This window comes from Enhydra lutris, unplaced genomic scaffold, assembly GCF_002288905.1.
Source record: "Enhydra lutris kenyoni isolate GAN:26980312 unplaced genomic scaffold, ASM228890v2 scaffoldscaffold1, whole genome shotgun sequence".
In the NCBI taxonomy this organism is placed as follows: Eukaryota; Metazoa; Chordata; class Mammalia; order Carnivora; family Mustelidae; genus Enhydra; species Enhydra lutris.
Window position 1 is genome coordinate 73,602,329 of NW_019154085.1, and position 22,996 is coordinate 73,625,324.

At 41.9% G+C, this 22,996-nt stretch overlaps 1 protein-coding gene across 1 annotated transcript; it reads right to left on the reverse strand.

The window, feature by feature from the left end:
• Window positions 1–1,241: 1,241 nt before the first annotated feature.
• On the reverse strand, window positions 1,242–3,368 carry LOC111143193 (tetratricopeptide repeat protein 30B). The gene has a single exon (XM_022496732.1). It carries the CDS (start codon window positions 3,366–3,368, stop codon window positions 1,371–1,373), a length of 1,998 nt encoding a protein of 665 aa, XP_022352440.1. The 3' UTR covers window positions 1,242–1,370.
• Window positions 3,369–22,996: the final 19,628 nt, after the last annotated feature.

The following is a 22,996-nucleotide window of genomic DNA, read 5'->3' on the forward strand; positions in this document are numbered from 1 at the left end:
AGAAACTGCTAGTTTTGTAGGTCAATAACTTTGAAGAACAGCAATTTCATGTAATTCAACCTAATACTTTCTTTTCTGAACCAGGTCAACTTGGGGTTGACAGTTACATTTATGGATAAAGGGTAGGTAAACAAATAGTAAAGCTCATATATGGTTCATAAAATAAAATGCCTAAGCAGAATGACTAGAGTTCTCCTTGGGAACGTTGTGGGTATGCAACTGGCATTATGAATCTACCAGATAAGGTTTCAGAACTTTTCATCCGTGATAGAGGTAGGAAAGTAGTTGGGTGGGGTCATGGGAATGGTGTAGATTTTTCCTTACCAGAGAGGCTACAACACAGAAACAACTCGAGCATTAACCTATCCTAAGTAGGTAGGAATTAAGAATAAGTTTTTAGGGGGCACCTGGGTGGCACAGTAGGTTAAGCTTCTGCCTTTGGCTCAGGTCATGATCTCAGGGTCCTGGCCCCATGTCGGGCTCTCTGCTCAGCAGGGAGCCTGCTCCCCCCCACCCCCCCACCGCTTGCCTCTCTGGCTACTTGTGATCTGTCTGTCAAATAAATAAAATTTTTTTTTTAAAAAGTTAGTTTTTAGGGTACCTCTGCTTTTAGTCACTGTCTAGACATAAATGAGAGCAAAGTTATGAAAAAGAGTAACGTGTATCTTGTTCATATGTACATATTAACAAATGGAACAAAAGAAAACTATGTAAAGTTGTTTTTTTAGCAATTGTTTATTGTCTTTATACCATAGCACCGTAATTTTGTTAAGGGCACAAGATTTCCCACTGAATCTTGTCCATTAAGAAAACAAGAACTTTTATCACCTAAGGAATTCTGGTTACAGAAAAACCCTGCCAAAACATCTTAAACTCTATGCAACATGTGTGCATTTTAAATTAATACGAGGGTAACTTGTGAGAATAGAACACACAATCCCTAAAACTTAATACTAAAAGCCTGGAAATCCTCTATGTTAACTACCTTGTTCTGGGCTTGATCGTGCCAAGATAGTGCTGGAAATTGTAATCCCTGTACAGGGGACACTCTAAATACAGCCAAGCACAACTGATAAAAAAGGAGAGGGAACATGGGCACTACAAGTTCCAATAAACACAGAGTCCCAATTCAGTTTCAAATTTTTCATGTATCTTTCTAGGTTAAAGTTAAAAGAAGTAAAAAAGTTAAAGTAAAAATAATTTTTCATGTATCTTTCTAGGTCAAAGTTAAAATAAGGTTAATCTAATATGATTTTCAAATGTACAAACTTTAACATGTGACAAATGTAAAGATGATGATAGCTAAATATAGATACAACTATAAAATAGATATATAAAGCTATTATGATAAAAGACATTACCAGACATAACTATATATTCCATCCTATAATCTCATAAATCAAAGCTTTTAACTGTCTGGATTCATATGTGACTGTATTCTTTCCACTATGCATTCTTTCTTCTTCCAGGGGTTGTTCAATAACGGCAGGTATGTTCCTGCCATAAAGTTCACAGTGTTCTAGAAACTGGACACATTCTTGAATAACACTGTCACGAAGCATGATCGTATGTTTTGACATGTTTTCTAATAAGGAGAGGAAGCATCTTTTAGCATAATACCAGGTATCAGTTCCCAGTTTCTTATGATAAGGTTCCAGGCTTTTGATAACCCGAGAAATACCAAAGTCATAATTTCCTTTGGCACAGTAGAGCGTCCCTATCACCAAATTCACAATGCAGAGGTGGTAGATTTTCTTATCTGGGTCATCATAGGACAGCTGCTCTTCCTCCTTCTCGATCTTCCTCATCAACTCCTCGGCTTCTTCATTCTGACTTGTCATAATGTATGAAACACACAGGTTAGCCAGCACAATAGCACTGACATTCAGGATGTTGTCATAGTGCTTCTTGACGATGGGTTCGTAGAAACCGATAGCTTCTTTGTATTTGTTTTCCTGCATGAACAGGACATGAGCCACGTTCAGCTTCCACACATCATGGTCATTACAGAATTCCACAGACTTGCGGAAGATCTTTTCCACCATTGCATAATTCTCAAGGTTCCAGTAGATCTTTGCCTGGGCCATCAACACGGGAATGTACCTCTCCAGAGTGTCATCGTACTCATTCACTGCCTTTTTGACAGCTTCATCATCTCTATTGTGTCTTGCTTCCTGTACTTGTATGGTGAGTCTCCGGAGCTGTTCAGTCAGCATCCCTGCCAGCCCGTCCAGCTTAATGAAAGCCTCTTCTGGGGCTGTCTGGCAAGTGATCATGGCATCCAGGAAGTCATAGAGATAGGGTGTGAGCAGCCTGTAGGTCAAATGGGCATTCTCTGCCAGGACATCGGCTGCCAGGTCAAAATACTCGTACTTACAGTAGAGCAGCAGCAGGTTGCCAAAGGTCTCTGGGGGAAAGGGGTTCTGCTGGAGCAAAAACTGCAGCTTTTCAAACCCCTCGGTAGGCCTGGCATCCATGTTCATGAGCGCCTGGTTGTGCAGGGTCACGGGGTCTAACTCTTCTTCTGCCCTAGGTGGCATGTCCGTGAGGGCTTCCTGGGCCGCCTCGTAGTTTCGCAGTTGGTACTCGATGGCGGCCTTGAGGTTGAAGGCTTCCACCAGGGCAGTCTGGTGAAGGACTAAAGTGTTGCCAACACTTCGCACGTCGATGCCCTCTGTCGTCATGCCCACGCCTAGCTCCGGGTGCTGGCGGATGCCACGCTCAATGATGTCGGCGATGTACTTGAGCGCCGGGGCATAGTGCCGGCTGCTGTAATAGGCCAAAGCCAGGTTGTAGGAGAGGTCAGGCCGGTAGCCCGAAGCCTGGAGGGCCGCGAGGAACTTGGCACACGCGGCTTCATACTGTCCCTCCTTGTAGAGCAAACAACCCAGGTTGACCTGGCCGTCCAGTTCGTTCTCGCCCCCACTGTCGTCGCCCCCTTCCCCACTCAGCAGCTGCTCCACCAGGCTCTTGGCCCCTGGCAGGTCGCCCTCGCTGTACTTGATGGCGGCCTGCAGGCGGAGGACCCGGCCGTGGTAGGCGGGGTTGTCCAGCAGGAGGAAGGCCACCCGCGTGGCCTCTGGGTAGAGGCAGGCCTTGTACAGGGCCTGGGCCTGGTACAGGCGGTACTGCTCCAGTTCGGGGTGCAGCTGGCCCAGCTGCTCATAGCACTCGGCGGCCAGCGCGAACTCCTGCAGGCGGTAGTAGCAGTAGCCCAGCAGCGACAGGCCGGCGCGGCTCCTCGGGCTCCGCTGGAGCTCGCCGCCCAGCAGCTGCACCGCCTCGGCGTAGCGGGAGTCGCGGATGAGGCGGTATACGACCGCGGTGAACTCCCCATCGGGGATGTGCGCGCCGCTGAGCCCGGCCATAACCGCCGCCGTGGTGGTGCGTGCTGGTTACCACGGCAACGAGCCCGCCGGAAGCGGAAGATACAAAGAATAGTTAGGTTTCTTTTTGTGATTTTTTTTTCTTTTTTTGTCTATTCCCAATGATGTTACATTGCAGGGGAAGACCAGACTATGGTTAGAAAGGAGTCACTAATTTGAGTATTTCATGTCTGGGCTGTCACCAAGGCTCCAGACTGTGAGCGGCGTTACCAAAGAAGAAACTGTTCTGGGTAGTTCAGAGACCGAGACTCCACTTCCCGTCATGCTCTGTTTCAATCGCGCCGCTGCCAAGGTCGTGATCGCCTTGCATGCTGGGAGGCGTAGTCTCCGCCAGGCGGACGCGCAGTCTTCAGGCGGTGAGGTTTTTCTGACTTTTTTCGTTAGCGTTTACACTTGGCGCTATCCTCTGCCTTGAACCTCCAAATTTCACTACCATAGAAAGACGGTGGAGAAAATCTATGACCTGGTCTTTTCCAAGGTGGGATGAGAATAAAAACACGACCAAGTTTCTCTGCACTAACTCTTCTAACTCTCCAAACCTACTTTGTGTGTGTGTGTGTGTGTGTGTGTGTGTGTGTGTGTGTGTGTGTGTGAGAGAGAGAGAGAGAGAGAGAGAGAGAGAGAGAGAGAGAGAGGGGAGAGAGAGAGAGAGAGAGAGGCTGATTCATGTACTTGTCAGGCTTTAATGTTTTTGGATATCATTGATAAAGATTGGATTTTATTTCAGTTAAAATAAAAAGAAAATTTCCTACACTTAGGTTTTTTTCTTACCTCGGATTCCTAGTTTGAAGATCTCTGGAAATTTGTTCCAGTACAAAAAAATCCTAGACTTTCTTTTGTTCTTTTGTCATGTATTTGGAATAGATGCTCTAGATTCCATGTTACTACCTCTGGGCTATATCTGTGTAAATACTTTTGAATTTAATATTGTCCCTCATGGGACAGTGGAAAACTAGGGACATAATTATCTTATACAATTATAATGGATCACTAATAAAAAACATACCCATAGTTTATACTGATGTGGAGACTAAAATATGTGAGAGATGAATATAATTTTTCAGTCAGAAATGAGAGACAAAGGTAGACAAAACAGCAAAAGACACAACTGGCTTACCCCAGTGAGGTAGCAGCAGTTCTTAAGATAATAAAATTAGCTATAATTTATGGAGTGCCTGGGTGGCTCAGTCAGTTGAGTGTCTGGCTCTTAATTTTGGCTCAGGTCATGATCTCAGGGTTGTGGGATTGAGCCACATGTTGGGCTCCACACTGGTTGTGGAGCCTGTTTAAGATTCTCCTCTCCTGCTGTGTGTGTATGTCCCTCTCTAAAGGAAAAAAAAATAGCTATAAGATATGAATATCATACACAGTGCCTCTGGGGTAATGGGGTTTTCTTTCACAGTCTGACACAGTCTTTCAGATTTCCATTGGCTTCACTACAATCCAAGCTAAACATAGTTCAGGTAAAAACATGTCTTTGCTATGTAATTAAAGACTTCAATGCAAATCCCTTACCTGCCTCAGTAGTATTGTAGCCTATAAGTTCTATAAATTCATTTTGGAGCCAATATCAGCTGTGTTACAGGGCACTCTATTAAACTGTTCATATAGATTATCTCTAAGCTTAATAATCACCTTGTATTCTGCTTATTAGAGAGAAAAAAAAAAAAAAAGAACAGCTGAGCCGTGATATCCAAAAGCTAAGTTATTAGGAAAGAGAGACTATTGAATTAATTCAATGTATGTATTACCTAAGAGCCCAGTTTTGAGGGAATACTAGTGTCTTGTTTTTTTGCTTGTTATTTTTCCCATTTAAACAATCACCTTGGTTTGGGCAGTAAAATTGGAACTTTCTGGCCTGAGTTGCAGCTGTTAGCAGATGTAAGGAAGTGATTGGTGGGTGGCAGTGTAGTTCCTAGTCACCTGTTACAGCTAAAAAGAGATTTCAGTAAGGCATCTGGATGCTATACTGTCAAGCAACTGATTCATGTACTTGAGCATTCTTTTCCCTTGCTGAGAAATTTGCCAAACTTGTGTTCTTCTAGATGGAACCAGACAAAGAGCTTTTCACTGCATGAATACTGGCAAAAGGAGAAACTGCACCCATTTCAGAGGAATTGTGGGGTCTCTGGGCCACTCAAGATTCCCTGAAAAAGCAGCTGAGAAGACCTCTATATAACCCTACTCAAAAGCTTCTTCCGACCCAGTCTCTGGCTGCAGCCTTTTCTGGTCTTCAACCAAAGGAGGTACACGGTTTGAGGAATGCTAGCTAGTGTGGCTGAATAATCAGGAAATAGGGTGTCTTCTCCTTTATGGCTGCCTGATTGACACTTAACTCTTGAAAAAAAAATTATCCAAAAGGCTCAATATTTTGAAATCTTAATGTATTTTAAGTTCTTAAGTATGAAGCTATTACCTTTGGTAATTTGCTACTAAATCAAGGTAAAATGACAGAACACAGAAATGGGAAATTGCCTTTTCTATCTTTTTGTGTGTTTCAGAGTTGTATCATGAAAACATTCACCTTCAAATGGCTTCTTGGAAATGTATGAAAAATGGACTATCTGCTCTCCCCCAAATTTCCCTGATCTCTTTAGGCATCAGTTGGGGTCCCCTCTTTGTGTTGCTACCTGTCTGTGGGTGAGGCAGCTGATGGGGGCAGAAGGGGGGCTGCTCTGTGTCTTTCCCATTATTTCATGTGCTGCTGCTCCCAAGGCCTGGCTTGGAAAAGCACAGGACATTCGGTTTAGACAGATGGAGGGCAGGGTCATTTTCAAAATGAAATGAGTGCACAAATCACACTGTGAAATTGGCATGGCCATCACTGCTGCTGTGATAGACTGACTTTTATTTAGTCTCTGATAGGCAGTTGGGGAATACATTTGTTTGTGGGGGCAGTAGTGAAAGAAGGCCCTTTAATTAATGACAGAAATTCTGGAAAGCAATAAATGGGGAGGAATATTATAAAATGTCATGAAGGATCATTTTGTTTCCAGCAAAATCTTGGAAAGCTGGAACATGTATCAGAAAGTAAGAGTATCGTAGCATTCCTAGCAATAAGAAAGCATTTGGCGGTTGCAATAGAATGATTCAGTGCCTTATGGAAAGAAACTAGGATCTGAGAAAATGAAGTTGGACTCAGGGTGGATTTTGCTGCATAAGCAGAGGCATGTTGACCATATAGAAGAATTTCATTTAGACCAAATGTATAGGAGCTAAAAGCATGATATTTGGCTCTTCCATGTGCTCATGTTTGTCCCTGCCAAAATGTGAGATGATTAAATCCCATCAATATTCTATTTGGCATTCTCTTATAAAGCTAATTGGAAATGACTGTTTCTTATTTAACTTGTAAAAATAACCACTTTTTTTTAGTAAACATTGTTATTTTATGAGTATTTCAACCTCAGCTATGACTAAACATTTTCCCTGATAAAGGAAGACCTTCTGCAAAACCATTTGCCAAGTTATTATTTCTGTTTCCCATCCAGTCCGGGCCATTTTCTGTAGGATAGCCAGATTGATTCCTCTGGAGTCCAACTTGATATTTTGTCCTCGTGTGTCTGTTGATGATGATAGAACTGACCCGCTTTCCACCACCTCTCACCTCTCACCCATAAACGGGGAAGAAAAGAATAAATTAGTGCAAAAGTTGTAATGCAGTTCACCAACCTTTAGGAGCATCTGTTCAATCTTTTAAGACTCTTGGAAAAGATTGTATGCTGAAGCCACACTTGGGAACATTTAGGCTCAGATAGTGAGAAATTTAACCTCACTGAGACTTAATCTTTTTCCTCTGGTAGTTCCAGCTCTATTAATATTTTATATCATAATATGTTTCCTTCTTCATATATCTTGCTTTTGATCAAATAATTTCTATTTTGAGGTTTATGATGTTAATATCCAAACTAATTTATTAGGGAGATCACAAAACATGGTTTAGAAAAAGGAATTAGCAGAGTAGCCCTAATGGTGGTACTACCCTTGGAAAATTTATTCCCTAGGGTTGGAGTGTGCTGTGGAATGCACTGATGGGACTGGTACCCAAATCTATTAGCTTCTTAGTGTTTTTCTTACGATTTTTAGGAGCTCTTTGTATTCTCTTTTACTAATCTTTATCAGTAATGTGAGTTGCAGGCTTCTTCTTCCAGTTAGTAACTTTTCACTTTTTTAAGGTAGAGTACTTAAGTTTAATGTACTTAAATTTATTAATCTTTTCTTTTATACTCAATGCTTTTTATATCTTGTTTTGAAAACTTCTTTATTTCATGGCTACATTATACTCACATATATTTTTAAAAGTTTTGTTTCTTCATTTAAATTTTTAATGCATTGGGAGTTGATTATTGTGTGTGTTGTGAGGTAGAGATTCATTCTAATTTTCTTCCAAATGGATAACCTTCTTTTCTTAGCTCCATTGGTTGAACAGTCTCTCAGTGTACCTCAATTTGGCATGGCTTTTCTGAAATATACAAAGTTTCATATGTATATAGGCCTGTTTTAGAGCTCTCTATTCTATTCCATTGTCAGCTTATCAAATTTGGGACCCACCCAACATTGTCTTAATTTCTATAGCTCCATTATAAATCCAAATATGTTTGGGCAATATCCCCTTCTCTACTTTCCTTTCTTTCCTTTTTCAGAAGTGAACTGTCAGGGCACCAGGGTGGTTCAATTGGTTAAGCATCTTCCTAAGGCTCAGGTCATAATCTCAGGGTCCTGGGTTTGAGTCTCCATTGGGGTCCATGCTCCCAGGGGAGTCTGCTTCTCCTTCTTCCTCTGCCTTGCCCCCACTCATGCACATATGTGCTCTCTCTCAAATAGAGAAATACAATCCTAAATAATAATAATAATAATAATAATAATAATAAAAGTGAAGCATCTTGGCTGCTCTTGGCCCTTTGCTTTTCCTTATATACCTAATTTTTAAATCAATACTATAAAATAATGCCCTTACTATAATATGAAGAAGAAATAAAGGGAAAATGTTTCTATAGAATAGAATGTAGTTTAATGCATATAAGTTCTAGGCAATACCAGAACAACAATCTTCTGAGATGTTCTTCTGACAATACCAGAAGAACATCCCCACAAATATTCAAAATGCCCCCTGAGAGTGGTGCAGCCCCTACTGAGAGCTGACAGGCTAGAGAAGTGGAGTGATGCCATCCAGGAGCCTTAGAGGATGGAGTGGGATTTAGGCTTGCAGATTGGAGAGAGAGAAAGAGGTCGAGTTTCACTGCAAAGGTTAAAAAGCACATGTTTATAAAAAGGGATGTTTTTATAAAAAGTTCATCCTGATGAAGTTGGGAGTAAGTTGGAAAGATTTTTTGGAATGTTCTTTGTTTCTTTGGGAGTGGCTGACGCAGGCCAAAGTTAGTTAATACCTGTATCACAACCCCTTAGCTGGTATGGTCCAACACGCAGCTGACCCATCTGCTTTCCTTTGGGCAAATCATCTAGAGACGAAATTAAGTTCTGAGAACATAAACTAATAAACCAAAGCAATAAATCCAGCTTTAATAAAAATGAAACAGGTTCCCCACATTTCACTTTAAGCTATAACTTTAAGTACATTTACCTTGTATTTTATTAAGCACCTTCGTAATAACCTCTTTTTTTTTTTAAATTGAGAAGTATTTCCTATTCTTTCACTCTCCCTCTGTAGATGGCCTAGATCTTTTTTAAAACAAGATTTGGACATTTTAAGAGCATGATTATTGCTGCCTGATAAAACAAGGTAGTTGGAGGGTGGGGAAAGGGCCCCCAACTTGTTTATTTGATGACTAAGCTGGCCTCCTTGAGAATTGCAGTCTTCCTTAGGTAGGGGTCCCCAGGCTACATTTCATTCTGTTTATCCTATAGGGAGGGAGTCAAAAGGGAGGCTGTTCACTTGCCTTTTTAGTATTAGTTTCTGTATAAGTTTAAGGGTCTAACTAGCAATTCCCTTTAAAGACAGAATAGCTACTTTTTTCTAGACAATCAGTTAGTCAATGGCATTAGGACCTCCTTAAAGGTGTTGATGTTGCAAAGGTATACTCAGATTGTGTGTTTCATAGTGAAGGGCTTTCTTTGAGCCTGATTCTAAATAGAATACCTTTGAAACTGTATAGTATTATTTAACCCAGACATTAATTGTACCAAATCACTTCTATGACATTTAAAAAACTTTTTTTTTTAAGATTTTATTTATTTATTTGACAGACAGAGATCACAAGCAGGCAGAGAGGCAGGCGGGAGGAAGCAGGCTCCCCACCGAGCAGAGAGCCCGATGTGGGACTCCATCCCAGGACCCTGAGATCATGACCTGAGCTGAAGGCAGAGGCTTTAACCCACTGAGCCACCCAGGTGCTCTTAAAAAGTTTTTTTTACTACTAACATATTTCAGTATCCCCCATCTCCAGGTTTGCTAGCTTTTGCAAATAAAACTGCAGGCAGGACATGTAGTATAAGGAGAAGTATATTTGGGACATATACTGAAAAGTCACCTGTTTATCTCAAATTCAAATTTAACTGGGCATTTCTGTATTTTATCTGGCTACCCCATCCCCAATGTGTCATACTCAGATTTTTCACTTCCACTGAACTCGGACTTCTCTTAAATATTACTTTTCCTGGCATAACTTCTATTTCTTACAACTATACAAATATGGAAGATGCTCATTTTCTTTACACTTTCCCATATACCACTCCCACAAGGCACTAAGTAGGAATAACATTGGGGAGGGGGATGTATGTGAGAATAATTGGGTTAAAGAGAAGCAGTAAAACACTATCTCTTATCCCAGGTACAGTATGTAGCTGTGTATAAAAAAAGAACTTCAATTTATTTGGGTGCCTATTTATGTTACATATTTTGATATATTGAACTAATTAAAATTATCTTCATTAATACTGATCTTCATCATTTTTAAATCTATAGCTTGTTTCATTGAATGAATTTAATTCAGCTCTTTTTGAAGATTTTATTTATTTATTTGAGAGAGAGAGAGAGCGGGGGGAGGGGCAGAGGGAGAAAATCTCCAGCAGACTCTGCGCTGAGCACAGAGTCTGTCACAGGGTTCAATCTCACGACCCTGAGATCATGATCTCAGCCGAAATCCAGAGTCGGCCGCTTAACTGACTAGGCCACCCAGGTGCCCCTAAGTCAGCTCCTTTTAATAAAAATCTGGTGTCCATAGCAGAATAAACAACTTTGTACTGAAAAGATTAGCTATCCCTATTGTAAAAAGTCATATATTGCACTAGGGATTTCTCACTTACTTTCTCTTCTCTTGAGTTACAGACTCACTGCTCTCTTCCTAGGCCATCCCTTCTCATCATCTCTTCTCATCTCTCCCAACGTCTCCCCTTTTTCAGGCCCCCTATTCCTCCAGCACTGCTCCTAGAAACTCAAAAATTCTTCTCGCTTTGTAAGCCTTCTTGTCTCATTCAGCCTATCTCCTATGGACCATCTTGCTACAGCCAAAGTGTTATCCACATGTTTGGTAGTTATCATGTTTGGTAGGGAAAGTTATCCACATGTTTGGTACACAAATACAAGTCTCCACCCAATGAATTCCGCTACTAGCCCCTGAAGCAATATTCCACTCTCTGTTCTGTTTCTAAAGGGGAGAGAAGAGGGGGGTCAAAAATGACAGCTGGACTAGGAGGATAAAGAAAGGAAGGACCCTCATTGATCCTTTGGATTACATTTGAAACCAGAAACTGAGAGAGCTGCCCAAGAGGGACTTCACTGGGCCTGGATGGGACTCCTAAGCCAGGTGATAATTCTAGGGTCTGAGGGAGCAGAACAGGAGGAGGGCTTGCTTGATCTTCCCCAGCTTTCTTCTGGTACCTGGAGCTTGGGAAATCTTGCTGGCACCTAGAGATAGATAATGTTATTCCTCTGATGGGCAGTGTCCTCTTCAGGCTAGGTTATAGGCAGCTAAAGGGGCACCACTACTGAAGAAGGATGGGGCACTGCTGTTAACAGGATGGTGCTCAGACTTCTATGAGGCTGCTTTTCGGATCGCGCAATAATAGCCAGGGGAATCTATGACAAGTAACAGGAGAGGCCAAGGGAGAAATCACACCTGGTTATTGGATATCTGTGGAGGAGACATTAATTAACTAGACCTTGAAATATTTCTCAGAAGGCAGCCTCACTTTGAGAAGTAAAATCTGTTATGTAAAGAGAAGTGCATCCATATATGGTTTTTTTAGTATTGTTACTAGCTAATGAGATGTAAAGACAATGACTTCTTACCAAGGAAATTATTGCATTGCTTCTAATAGATTATGCTAGATTTCTTTTCCTCTTTTTTTTTTTTTTTTGAAGATTTATTTATTTTGAGAGAGAGAAGCAGGGGAAGAGGCAAAGGAAGAGGGAGGGAGATAATCTCCAGCAGACTCACCATTTAGTGTGGAGCCCAACACGATGTTCATTGCAGGGCTCAACATGGGGCTTGATCTCAGGACCTTGAGATCATGACCTGAGCCAAAATCAAGAGTCTAACACTTAACTGACTGAGTTACCCAGGCGCCCCTCTTTCCCTCTGTTTCTAACAAGTATGTAATGGTGGTGGCATGCAAATGAGAACACTCTGGAGAATATGATGGACTAGCCCATGAAGACAGTGGCCATGAGCCCTGTTAGGTCATTCTGTGTTCACAGAATCAAGGACTATACAAAATTTGATGGCCCACAGAGAATGTTCTTTTAAAAACTCACTTCCCAAAGAAAAAAACACAAGCAAGCAAAACTCCCCCCAGTATAGAAAAAGAAAAATGGCAACCAAGGCATGTCTCTGAGGGTCGTAGAAGCATAGAATCTGTCTCCTGTCTCCTGAGAGCCACATTCATTACAGCTCCTCAGGGTGACTCTCTAACCCTATTGCTTAGAACCCTAGTGAGGTGTGTGGAGGAAAAGCTGCCAGCTCTGGGCGGCCACACGAGAAGCAAATCCATTTGGCGGATGGACATTTTTAAAACCTGCCACATATGTTAGCTGTTTTTATGGCAATTAAATTGTTGGGGGATCTGTGAGGTGAATGTGCAATAAAACCTTTCGCAATAAACCATGTGGAAAATCATCTAGTCCAACCCCTGGAGGTCAAAAGCCACAGTAACATGTTGCTTTATTCCATGAAGAAGAATTAAGACTCTATAGACAGCTTGCTTTTCCCTTTCTTCTTTATAGATCAGTGCTCTAGATTTGGGGTGGAAAGTACACTGTGTGAAATGGCAGTGGCGGGTCACTGGAGGAGGGTGGGAAAGCCTCCCTCGCCAAGTTGAACCTAGGAAGTGCTTTGCCAATAACTTTCAAAGCAGCATCATTTCTGTGCTACCCTTTTCCAACCTCAGGAAGTGATATTCTTCCCAAGAGATATATGGGGGCGGGGGGTAGGCAGGGAATAGGACAAGGACGTAAGGCACGTAAGTCAGAACAAGATTTCATAGTGAGAGGACCTGGAGTTTGGGAAGTGTAAAGGAGGCCGTGATCATGTTTATTGAGTCATTTACATGGGAATACATAGGTTTCAGAACATTGGGGAACCCTTTCATTTTCTCCTGAGGCAATGTAATGGTCTAAACAAAAATAAAACGTGTAAGAGCTCTAGGACACTTTCTTACTGATGTGCACTTTGAGGATTTAAGCCTAAGTCATTTAGCTAAGTAAGAATCTAGAAAGTCATTATAGTTAAAATCTTGGGGCTAAGGAACATTTGAAGTTTCACAGTAACTCCTCAAAAATGACTTGTTAAGTTTGTTTATTCCCATTTGAAGTTCATTTTGAAAACTTCGGTCATTCACCTTTATTATTTTTATTTCCTAAAATGGGCTTCTAATGAAGTTAGCATGCCTTTCAGTCCTCTCTTATCTTTTCTACCCAGGTGTTTTAAAATTTGAGATTTAGAGCACATCTGAATAGCATGAAATGCATGGTGAGAAATAGTTAGAAAGGAAGAATTCTGAACATTAAGAAGATAATGTTAAGGGGCACCTGGGTGGCTCAGTGGGTTAAAGCCTCTGTCTTCCGGTCAGGTCATGATCTCAGGGTCCTGGGATCGAGCCCTGCATCGGGCTCTCTGCTCAGCAGGGAGCCTGCTTCCTCCTCTCTCTCTCCCTGGCTGCCTCTCTGCCTTCTTGTGATCTCTGTCTGTCAAATAAATAAAATCTTAAAAAAAAAAAAAAAAGAATCAGAATACCATCAGGTGTCAAATTCTCATCTGAAATGACTGAGATACAGTCTCACTCTCGTTCTTGCTACGTGATGGTCTGAAGTTGGCCCGAGTAGTGGCACAGGTGGTCAGGCCATGCTCACTGACTTCAGGTCCAAACTGAGGCTAATTATGGATGAATAAAGGTATGTGGATAGTGCTGTGCCTGTCTCTAAGTACCTTCACAATGTAGTTCATTTCACTGAAGGATGATTTAGGATATGCAGATAAAACAACTGATCAATAGATTAAATTGTCATTTCTTGGTTGTCAAGTGTGATCCTAGAGACATGAACTGTACCATTCTCAGAACAAACCTTCAAGGTCTTGGTTGTGGCCCCTTTTCTGTGCTGGGATCTTAAGGACCATTTAGTTTAATACTGTTTTATAGATGCCAAAGCTGAGGCTCAGAGAGGTGGGGGGAGTGGCTTTTCCATTCAGTAAACTAGGGCAAGAACAAAGGTCACCTGAATTTAAACCCCAGGTCTTCCACTGAACAGCTTAGGGCCAGTTATATACTGTGGACTACTTTCTTCTCCTATAACATCAGGGTGTTGAGTGATTTAATATGGTTTGCCTCTTGGTCCCAGCATTTCTGTGTTCTTTCCACTATACTGTATCTTTGATTTCATTCATTCATTTTTTCATTGATTCATTCATTCCATGACGAGGAGTGATTAGAAGCAACTCTCCATCAGGGATCATATTTACCAGCCTGCTCCCCCTGCCTTCTCAGCCCTTGTATGTGGCTGGAGCCACTTCTTACCAATTGGACATGATTGGAAGAGAAGCATGTCACTTCCAGGCAGAAGTGATTGGGTAAGAGGTGTGTTGTTTCTATCCTTTCTTTCCTATCTGCTGGCTGGAATGGTACTCTACAGTCTTAGGGGATAGTGCAGCCACAATGTAGGAGCCTGGGTTCCTGAATCACCCCATGAGAGGCTGCTTACTAAGCAACTGCACTGGACAGTTAATGTGTACGAGAAATAAATTTCTTTGTCTTAAATGTCATTGTTGTTGAAACTACTAGCATGATCCTGACTAATGCAGTCAGGCAATAGGCATTTAAATGCTTACTATATGCATGATATTATGCTGAGTAGTAGGGATCCATCAATGACTAATAGTTCCTGCCCTCAAAAAGTTCAGCCTGGCAGGAGAAGACTTATAGATATATCAGCAGTTGCGATACAGTGTGACAAGTACTGTGGTAACACAGTATGTTGTAAGAGAATATAGCCTTGGGCATTTCAGGAAATATGCCCAGCAGAGGTAGCATTTAAGTTAAGTCTTGAAGCAAAGCCTATTTGATGGTGGGATGATGTTATGAACTGAATGCTTTGTATTCCCACAAAATTCATAATTTGAAGTTCTAATTCCCAATGTGATGGTATTTGGAGATGGGGTCTTGGGAGGTAGAGTTGGTTGAGGTCATGAGGGTGGGGCTCTCCTGGTGGGATTAGTTTCCTTATAAGAAGAAGAGAAAGAGATTTTTCTCCACCTCATGAGAACACAGTGAGAAGGCAACCATCTGCAAGCCATGAAAAGAGCCCTTATCAGAACTTGACCATGCTGGCACCCTGATCTTGGACTTCTAGGCTCCAGAGCTGTGAGATATAAATGTTTGTTGTTTAAGTTGCCTATTCTATGGTATTTTGTTATGACAGCCCTTGCTGACCTTAACAGATGGGCATTTCTTCCCAAGGAACTAGTCTTTGCAAAGGCCCAGAGATAAGGGACAGCATGACTTACTTGTTCAAGAATTTGGTAGCTGCCAAGGAAGGTGGAGAGGTAAGCTAAGGTTGCATCTGCAGGGAGAAATCTCCCATTACACTGAGGCCCTTGAATAAGGTTCCCAGGAAGATGGCTTCTGTCAGACACATGCTTTGCAGAGGCCCTCAAGGATGGTGAGATGAGCAGAGACCTGGGGGTGTGGTCTAAAGGGTAGGCAGGCAGAGAGAAGTAAGGGATTGGCCTAGAAATGATACTAGTGGTATCTATAGCGTCTGCACTGAAGAAAATATCTAAATGCTTGCAGGTCAATTCGATTTGACACAGTTTAGCAGCAAAGAGAAAAGATAAGCATCTCCAAAAAATATAGTTCAGTTGTCAGTAATGTCATTAAACAGACATGGGGTTCAACTCTCAAATTCATGGAACGGAATACTGTGTGGCCTTTAAGGTTGCCGGGGAAAGCAAGTGCTTCAGGGACGCAGCAAGACTTGAAGTCTAACACTAATGAATTCCGCACTCCAGAGAGAGAAGTCATTATTTGCATCATGATTTCTGACTTGGCAAATAACCAGAAGGAATAAATCAGAAATCTCCCAACCCATTTTCCAATGAGGATCATCTGGTAGACTTTTTTCCTTGTCTTTATTCGAGGCTTTTCCTCACCCTCAAATCTTCACAAAAGAAGGAGGAAAAACAACAGAGCCTCCCTTCTCTCAAACCTTGTCTAATCCTTTCATAATTCAAGATCACAGAGCTGCTGTAAAAACTCAGCCTCTCTGCTGTGCTTCTTCCCTGTGAGCTTGGCAGAGCAAGCAATTCCATTTACCAGCACTCCAGCGAGCGTGTGGTGATAAATAAAGCTGCCACCCTCTGCTTGCCCACCGTGTTTAAAATGACATATTGGACAAGTGGGTCTCTATTGCCTCCATTTTTTTCATGAAAAGGCTGAAACTGGTCTGCAAATGCAGTAAATCTTAATTTCTAATATAAACTCCAAACACAGAAGAAATATCATAGGCCAGTTTAGACTGCAGTGAATTTGATCATCAGCTAGCGAGGATTTGAATACTAAAGAGATAAAGCCATCTGAAAACTAGCTCCAGTAGCCTCCTGGGTGTGTGGGGTTTCTCCTTTTCTCTCCTTAAAGCAAGCTTGCCATCTCCCCATGCAACATTATTGGGAACTAAAAACACACATACAGGAAGAGGAAAGTCAACATGAAAAAAAGCTGTTTCTAAATGCAGAATCCTGGGCGCCTGAGTGGCTGGCTCAGTGGGTTAAGCCTCTGCCTTGGCTCAGGTCATGATCTCATGGGCTCTGTGCTCAGCGGGGAGCCTGCTTCCTGCCCCCACCTCTCTGCCTACTTGTGACCTCTCTCTGTCAAATAAATAAAATATTTTTTTTAAATTTAAAAAATAGAATAAATGCAGAATCCCAGAATTTCAAAATGACCTCTTGTTGTGGTTATGCATGCTAATAATTACCTTTTTTTTGAACAGTTTCTGTATGATGCATCCATACCAAGTGATTTCATGCATATCTCACTGAACTTCTGAGTCTGTGAATTTTCTTTTCTAATATTCCAATCTGGAATCAAGGGCATTCTTTTTTCTTTATTACCATTAGCAGGAGAATTGACTTTGAGTTATACATTGAGTATGAAGGCCTGGAAGGATGATCTCTAACATGAATGAGTCGGCTTGAAACCATCTTGTTGATCTACGGGAATGGACCCCTTTCTCTGGCAGTCAGAGCCCTCCTTGGTCTTGTCTAAACCTACTTGGAAATCTTATTTTCAGCCCCTCTGTTTCATCATCTCCCTCTGTGCTCTAATCTCATTATATAGGGCTCTCTTCCCCCATGCATACCCCATGCTTTCCCAGCTGTCTGCCTTTGCTCTAGGTCAGTCATCTACTTGGATTACCTTTCACCCCATCCTCACCTCATAATCTCTACCTGACCACCAAGTCCAGCTCAGATTTCACATGTGCCATGAAGCCTGGCCTAATTTTCCTCCCCAAGCTGAAAGTCACCTTTTCTCTTTTGACCATCCAATCCTCTTAATTATTAAGTTCAGAAACTCTCTTTGCACAGGTGTTCATAGCAGCGTGGTCATAATAGCAAAAAATGGGAAATAACATACATGACCATCAAGGGAGTACCAGGGTTTTTTTTTTTTTTTAAGATTTTATTTATTTATTTGAGAGCAGGCACAAGGTGAGGGAAGGGCAGAGGGAGAGGGAGAACAGACTCCCAGGATCCCGAGATCATGACCTGAGCCGAAGGCAGGAACTTAACCAAATGAACCATCCAGGTGCCCCTAGAGTGTTGACTAAATTGTGTTCTTATTCATTGTGGAGAACAATATAACTACTAACCATCGTGATGCAGATTATATATATTTACTGATTTAGAAGGATACCCTCTCTAGATTATAAATTCAAAAGAAAGTATCTTTATTTTTATTTATTTAATTTTATTTTTTCAATGTTCCAAGATTCATTGTTTATGCACCACACCCAGTGCTCCATGCAATACATGCCCTCCTTAATGCCCACCACCAGCCTCACCCAACCCCTCACCCCACTCTCCTCCAAAACCCTCAGTTTGTTTCTCAGAGTCCACAGAGTCCACAGTCTCTCGTGGTTTATCTCCCCCTCCGATTTCCCGCAACTCACTTCTCTCCATCTCCCAATGTCCTCCGTGTCATTCCTTATGCTCCACAAGTAAGTGAAACCATATGATAATTGACTCTCTCTGCTTGACTTATTTCATTCAGCATAATCTCCTCCAGTCCCATCCATGTTGATACAAAAGTTGGGTATTCGTCCTGTCTGATGGAGGCATAATACTCCATTGTATATATGGACCACATCTTCTTTATCCATTTGTCTGTTGAAGGGCATCTTGGCTCTTTCCACAGTTTGGCAATTGTGGCTATTGCTACTATGAACACTGGGGTACAGATGGCCCTTCTTTTCACTACATTTGTATCTTTGGGGTAAATACCCAGTAATGCAATTGCAGGGTGATAGGGTAGATCTATTTTTAATTTCTTAAGGAATCTCCACACTGTTTTCCAGAGTGGCTGCATCAACTTGCATTCCTACCAACAGTGCAGGAGGGTTCCTCTTTCTCCACATCCTCTCCAACACTTGTTGTTTACTGTCTAAAAACAAGTATCTTTAGGGTTGCCTGGGTGACTCAGTGGGTTAAGCCTCTGCCTTTGGCTCAGGTCATGCCTTTGGCTCAGGTCATGGTCTCAGGGTCCTGGGATCAAGCCCCACATCGGGCTCTCTGCTCAGCAAGGATCCTGCTTCCCTCTCTCTCTCTGCCTGCCACTCTGCCTACTTGTGATCTCTGTCTGTCAAATAAATAAATAAAATCTTTTTTTTTTTATATTTTATTTATTTGACAGACAGAGATCACAAGTAGGCAGGGAGGCAAGCAGAGCGAGAGGAGGAAGCAGGCTCCCTGCGGAGCAGAGAGCCCGATGTAGGGCTCGATCCCAGGGCCCCGGGATCATGACCTGAGCCGAAGGCAGAGGCTTAAGCCACTGAGCCACCCAGGTGCCCCAATAAATAAAATCTTTTAAAAAAATAAAAACAAGTATCTTTAAATACAAAAATAATTTAAATTTTACCTGCTTCAGTCTTCAGTGGCTGAAAGATTAGGCCTTAGAAGTGGCCCAAAATTGTTTCTGAAAGTCCCCAAAGGTCAGGGAGGGAGGTTTACATATGCCCAGAGCTGCAGCCACTATCCAAGCCAGCTCTTGGAGGTGCTCTAAGAAGTTTCATTGCTTTACCTTCTGATGGAGCCCATCATGAGACATTGATTCACCCAAAGCCATTAGTCTGTGAGCTGCCACTGAGTCCCACTGTGTTCCTTAAGTCTTCCTGACTTCTCTTCCTCCATCATTCACCTGTTTCATCAGCCCCCGAGACGAAGGTAAACAGGACATGATTCCTGTCCTGGAAAGGCTCTCAGACTGTCCAGGCTTACATTCCAAGTCCTGCTTGGAAATTCCTTTGTAGTACTCTGCTAGCTGCCCAAGGGTAGGCAATGTGGACAGAGTGCTGAGTGAGAAGATATGGGTTCATATCCCAGCTTTGTCACTTAATAGCTTACCATCTTGGGCAAGGCATTTTCCCTGAGGCTCAGTTTCTTCAAATAAAATGGTAGTGACAATATTACTTATCATATTGCTTTGTTATGAAGGATAAAGGAGATGTGATTATCAATGTTATTCATACATCATAAAAATCTAGAAAGGCCATTTAATATTTAATAACACGTACTTAATTCTAACCCTACGTCCCTAACCCCTAATGAGATATGTCAGTTTATATGACTTCAGAGAATTTTTCAGCTCTGATATATTTTTAAATACCAGCAAGTGTTTTTTTTTCAAGATTTTATTTATTTATTTGACAGAGAGAGACACAGTGAAAGAGGGAACACAAGCAGGGGGAGTGGGAGAGGGAGAAGCAGGCTTCCCGCTGATCAGGGAACCTGATGCAGGGCTCAATCTCAGGACCCTGGGATTATCACCTGAGCCAAAGGCAGACACTTAATAACTGAGCCACCCAGGGGCCCCTGGCTTTGGTATTTTTTTAAAGCCCAGGATGGGAATGACACCTGCTTGACTTTGTAGATCTGACCTTCAACTGAGCCCCTGACTGCCACAGTGACCTTGACTAGGATGTTTCTCATGTTAGAGGGACCCAAGGTGACAGCACCTCAGTGGACCAACAGCTCTGGATAGGAACTCATAGCCCATCCTCAAGTTCTCATCTGGCCCTCCAGAGAAGACTGGGAAATCCACTATCTCACATGTCAAACAGGAGCCCTTCACTGAAATGCAAAAATGTGTATTTCTAGGATTTGAATGGACAAATCACACTCAGGAATGTTGAGGGACATTTAAAAATGTCCCTGTAATCTTTTGCTTCTTCACTGCAGAGCCTTTCTGGGAAGAATTGTCTGTCCTGCACCAGAGACTGTGACTACTTCTGGGTGTGTGGACGGACTGTTATGTGTTCTGCCTGTGGAAAGGTTTCTTTTGTGGGTGTCGGTTAAGTTATGAAGTGTTAACAGGCTCCTGGAAGAGCCATCACATCAAGTAAAAGGTGTTGGGATTTGATTCTTGGCTGTGGTTCAGGTTTATTTAATTTGTCTCCTCCCCCCACCTCCTTACTCTCAGCGTATTAAGATTTGAACGCTCAGGCCGTCAACTCCAGTTGACTTATTTGTATCTGTTTTAGGACTGAAGACACTACCATTCTTGCCCTTTCAGCTTTGGAAAGAGCCTTTTTTTTCCATGCATGAAGAAGTTTAACCTTGATGGGAAAACCTGCCATGTTCAAATACTTTGTGCTCTTTTGATTCTCTTCTGGGAGTGGACAAGAACTGGGCAGATCGTTACTGCTATGGCCCATGTGGTTGACTTAAAAACAACACATATGGGTTTATGTTCTCATGTGCAGTTTTTATTTTAACCCAAGTGTACTGCAATCCTTCTTCAGAAGCTTGGTCTGAGTCAGATGTTAGGGAGGTTTATCTGCTGGTCATTTTTCATCTTGATAAACCCAAACCTTCAATGGGAACTCTGTTGATGAATGAGCATTCTCTCTCTTATATTTTCTCTCTTCTGCCTTTGATTAAAAAATAATACATCTGTACACTGTGGAAAATTTAGAACATAGAAATGCATAAAGCAGAACATAAAAGTCACACCATTAGCTTGTCATCTCAAGACAACTGTTAATAATCTGTATGTCTTTTGTCTAAGATCAAATAGAATTCATGCTCTCTGCAAAGTACTTTTTTCACTTAGTGTATCACAGCCATATTACTGTGCCTGGTCAAGCATTCTTACTCTTCAGCATAGTCTTTCCTGGCCATGGAACACTGAGAGCTCTGGACTGCACCAACTTCCTTATGTGGACTTTGTCTGGCTCCTGGGTTGGAAGCTATGGCCCAACTCCTGAGGCTGGGTACAAGCTCATTGGAACCACTATCCCAGCTCTAAATATGGCTGTATATTCACCTAAAAATGTAAACTACTTCATTGTCAAAAAGAACCCAAGAAATCTGCTCAGGGCCCTACCTGAGAGAATTACCCATCAGATCCACTCCTTTCTTCAAGTTTTCACAGGTTGGAATGCCATTTTCTCTTATTTATTCATCCATTTGTTTATTTATGGCTTTGTTTTTTTTAGAGTTTTGGAGTCACAAAAGTTGAGCAAAATTAAACAAAGTATAGAGAATGCCCATATACTCCCTCCCCTGTCCACTTCCAGCCTCCCTCACCATTAACATCTCCCACCACAATGGTACATTTGTCACAGTCAATGAACCAATATTGACATATCATTATCAGTCAAAGCCTATGGTTTACATTAGGTAACTTCTATGGTGTCATAACTTCTATGACTTTTGACAAATGTATAAAGACATGTATTCACCACTTTGGTATTGTACAGAATAATTTCACTGCCTTAAAAAATCTCTCGTGCTCCACATAGTCATCCCTCCCCTCCCCTAAGCCCCTGACAGCCATTGATCTTCTTACTGTCCCCATAATTTTGCCTTTTTCAAAATGTCATATAGTTGAAATCATATAATATGTAACCTTTTCAGATTGGCTTCTTTCACTTAATAATATGAATTTAAGTTTCTTTCATCTTTTTTATGGCTTGATAGCTCATTTCTTTTTACTGCTGAATAATATTTCTATTGTTTGGATATACCACAGCTTATTTGTCCATTCATCTACTGAACGACATCTTGGTTGCTTCTAAGTTTTGTCAGTGATGAATAAAGTTGCCTTAAAAACATCCGTGTGCAGGTTTTTGTGTGGATATAAGTTTTCAACTCCTTTGGGTAAACATGGAGGAGCATGATTGCTGGGACCTATGGTCAGAGTATGGATAGTTTTATAAGAAACCGTCTTCCAGAGTGCCCATACCATCCTGCACTCCCGCCAGCAGCCTCTGAGAATTCCTGCGGCTCCCCTTCCTTGGCGGCACTTTGTGTTCTGGAGTTTAGACAGCCTGATGGGTAGCGGTAACATTTTTCTTTATCTCTTTTTGTTTAAGAGAAAAGTTTTTCCTACTTGTAATTGCCTGAAAATGAGTGTGTGACTATTAATCTAAGCAGGTTCTCGCCTCTCTGTTGTTAAGCAGATGTCCACTAACTTCCGAGAGCCACACAGTCTGCCCCTCTGTGTCCGCTTCTCGTCCTGTAGGTGGTTAGAAAACGTTTGCTGATTACATAACTCTCAATGACCCAGCGACCTCTACTTTTGAGAACTGGAAGGATCTATTTGGGGAGATTTGGACTTAGATGCACATGCATACACATACATAAAACCACAGGCACTGTTCTATACCAGCTTCGGGCCACATTGCCTAGGCTTTCAAACCCTAGACTCTGAGGACCTCCACGTGTTGGCCTTGGTCTATAAGTAATCATAAATGAATATTTTTGGTTATGTTTTACTTTGGTCAATCATCAGACCTATTATCTTTGGGTCTCAGACAATGAACTAGTTACTCTTCCTGTTGGAGCCCATGTGAACGAATCCTGAGGTGGTAGGTGCAAAAGCTGATGAGAACCGTGTTCGTTATCCCCCTCATTTCCTTTTGTTTTGTTTCCTTCCTCCATTGTTCC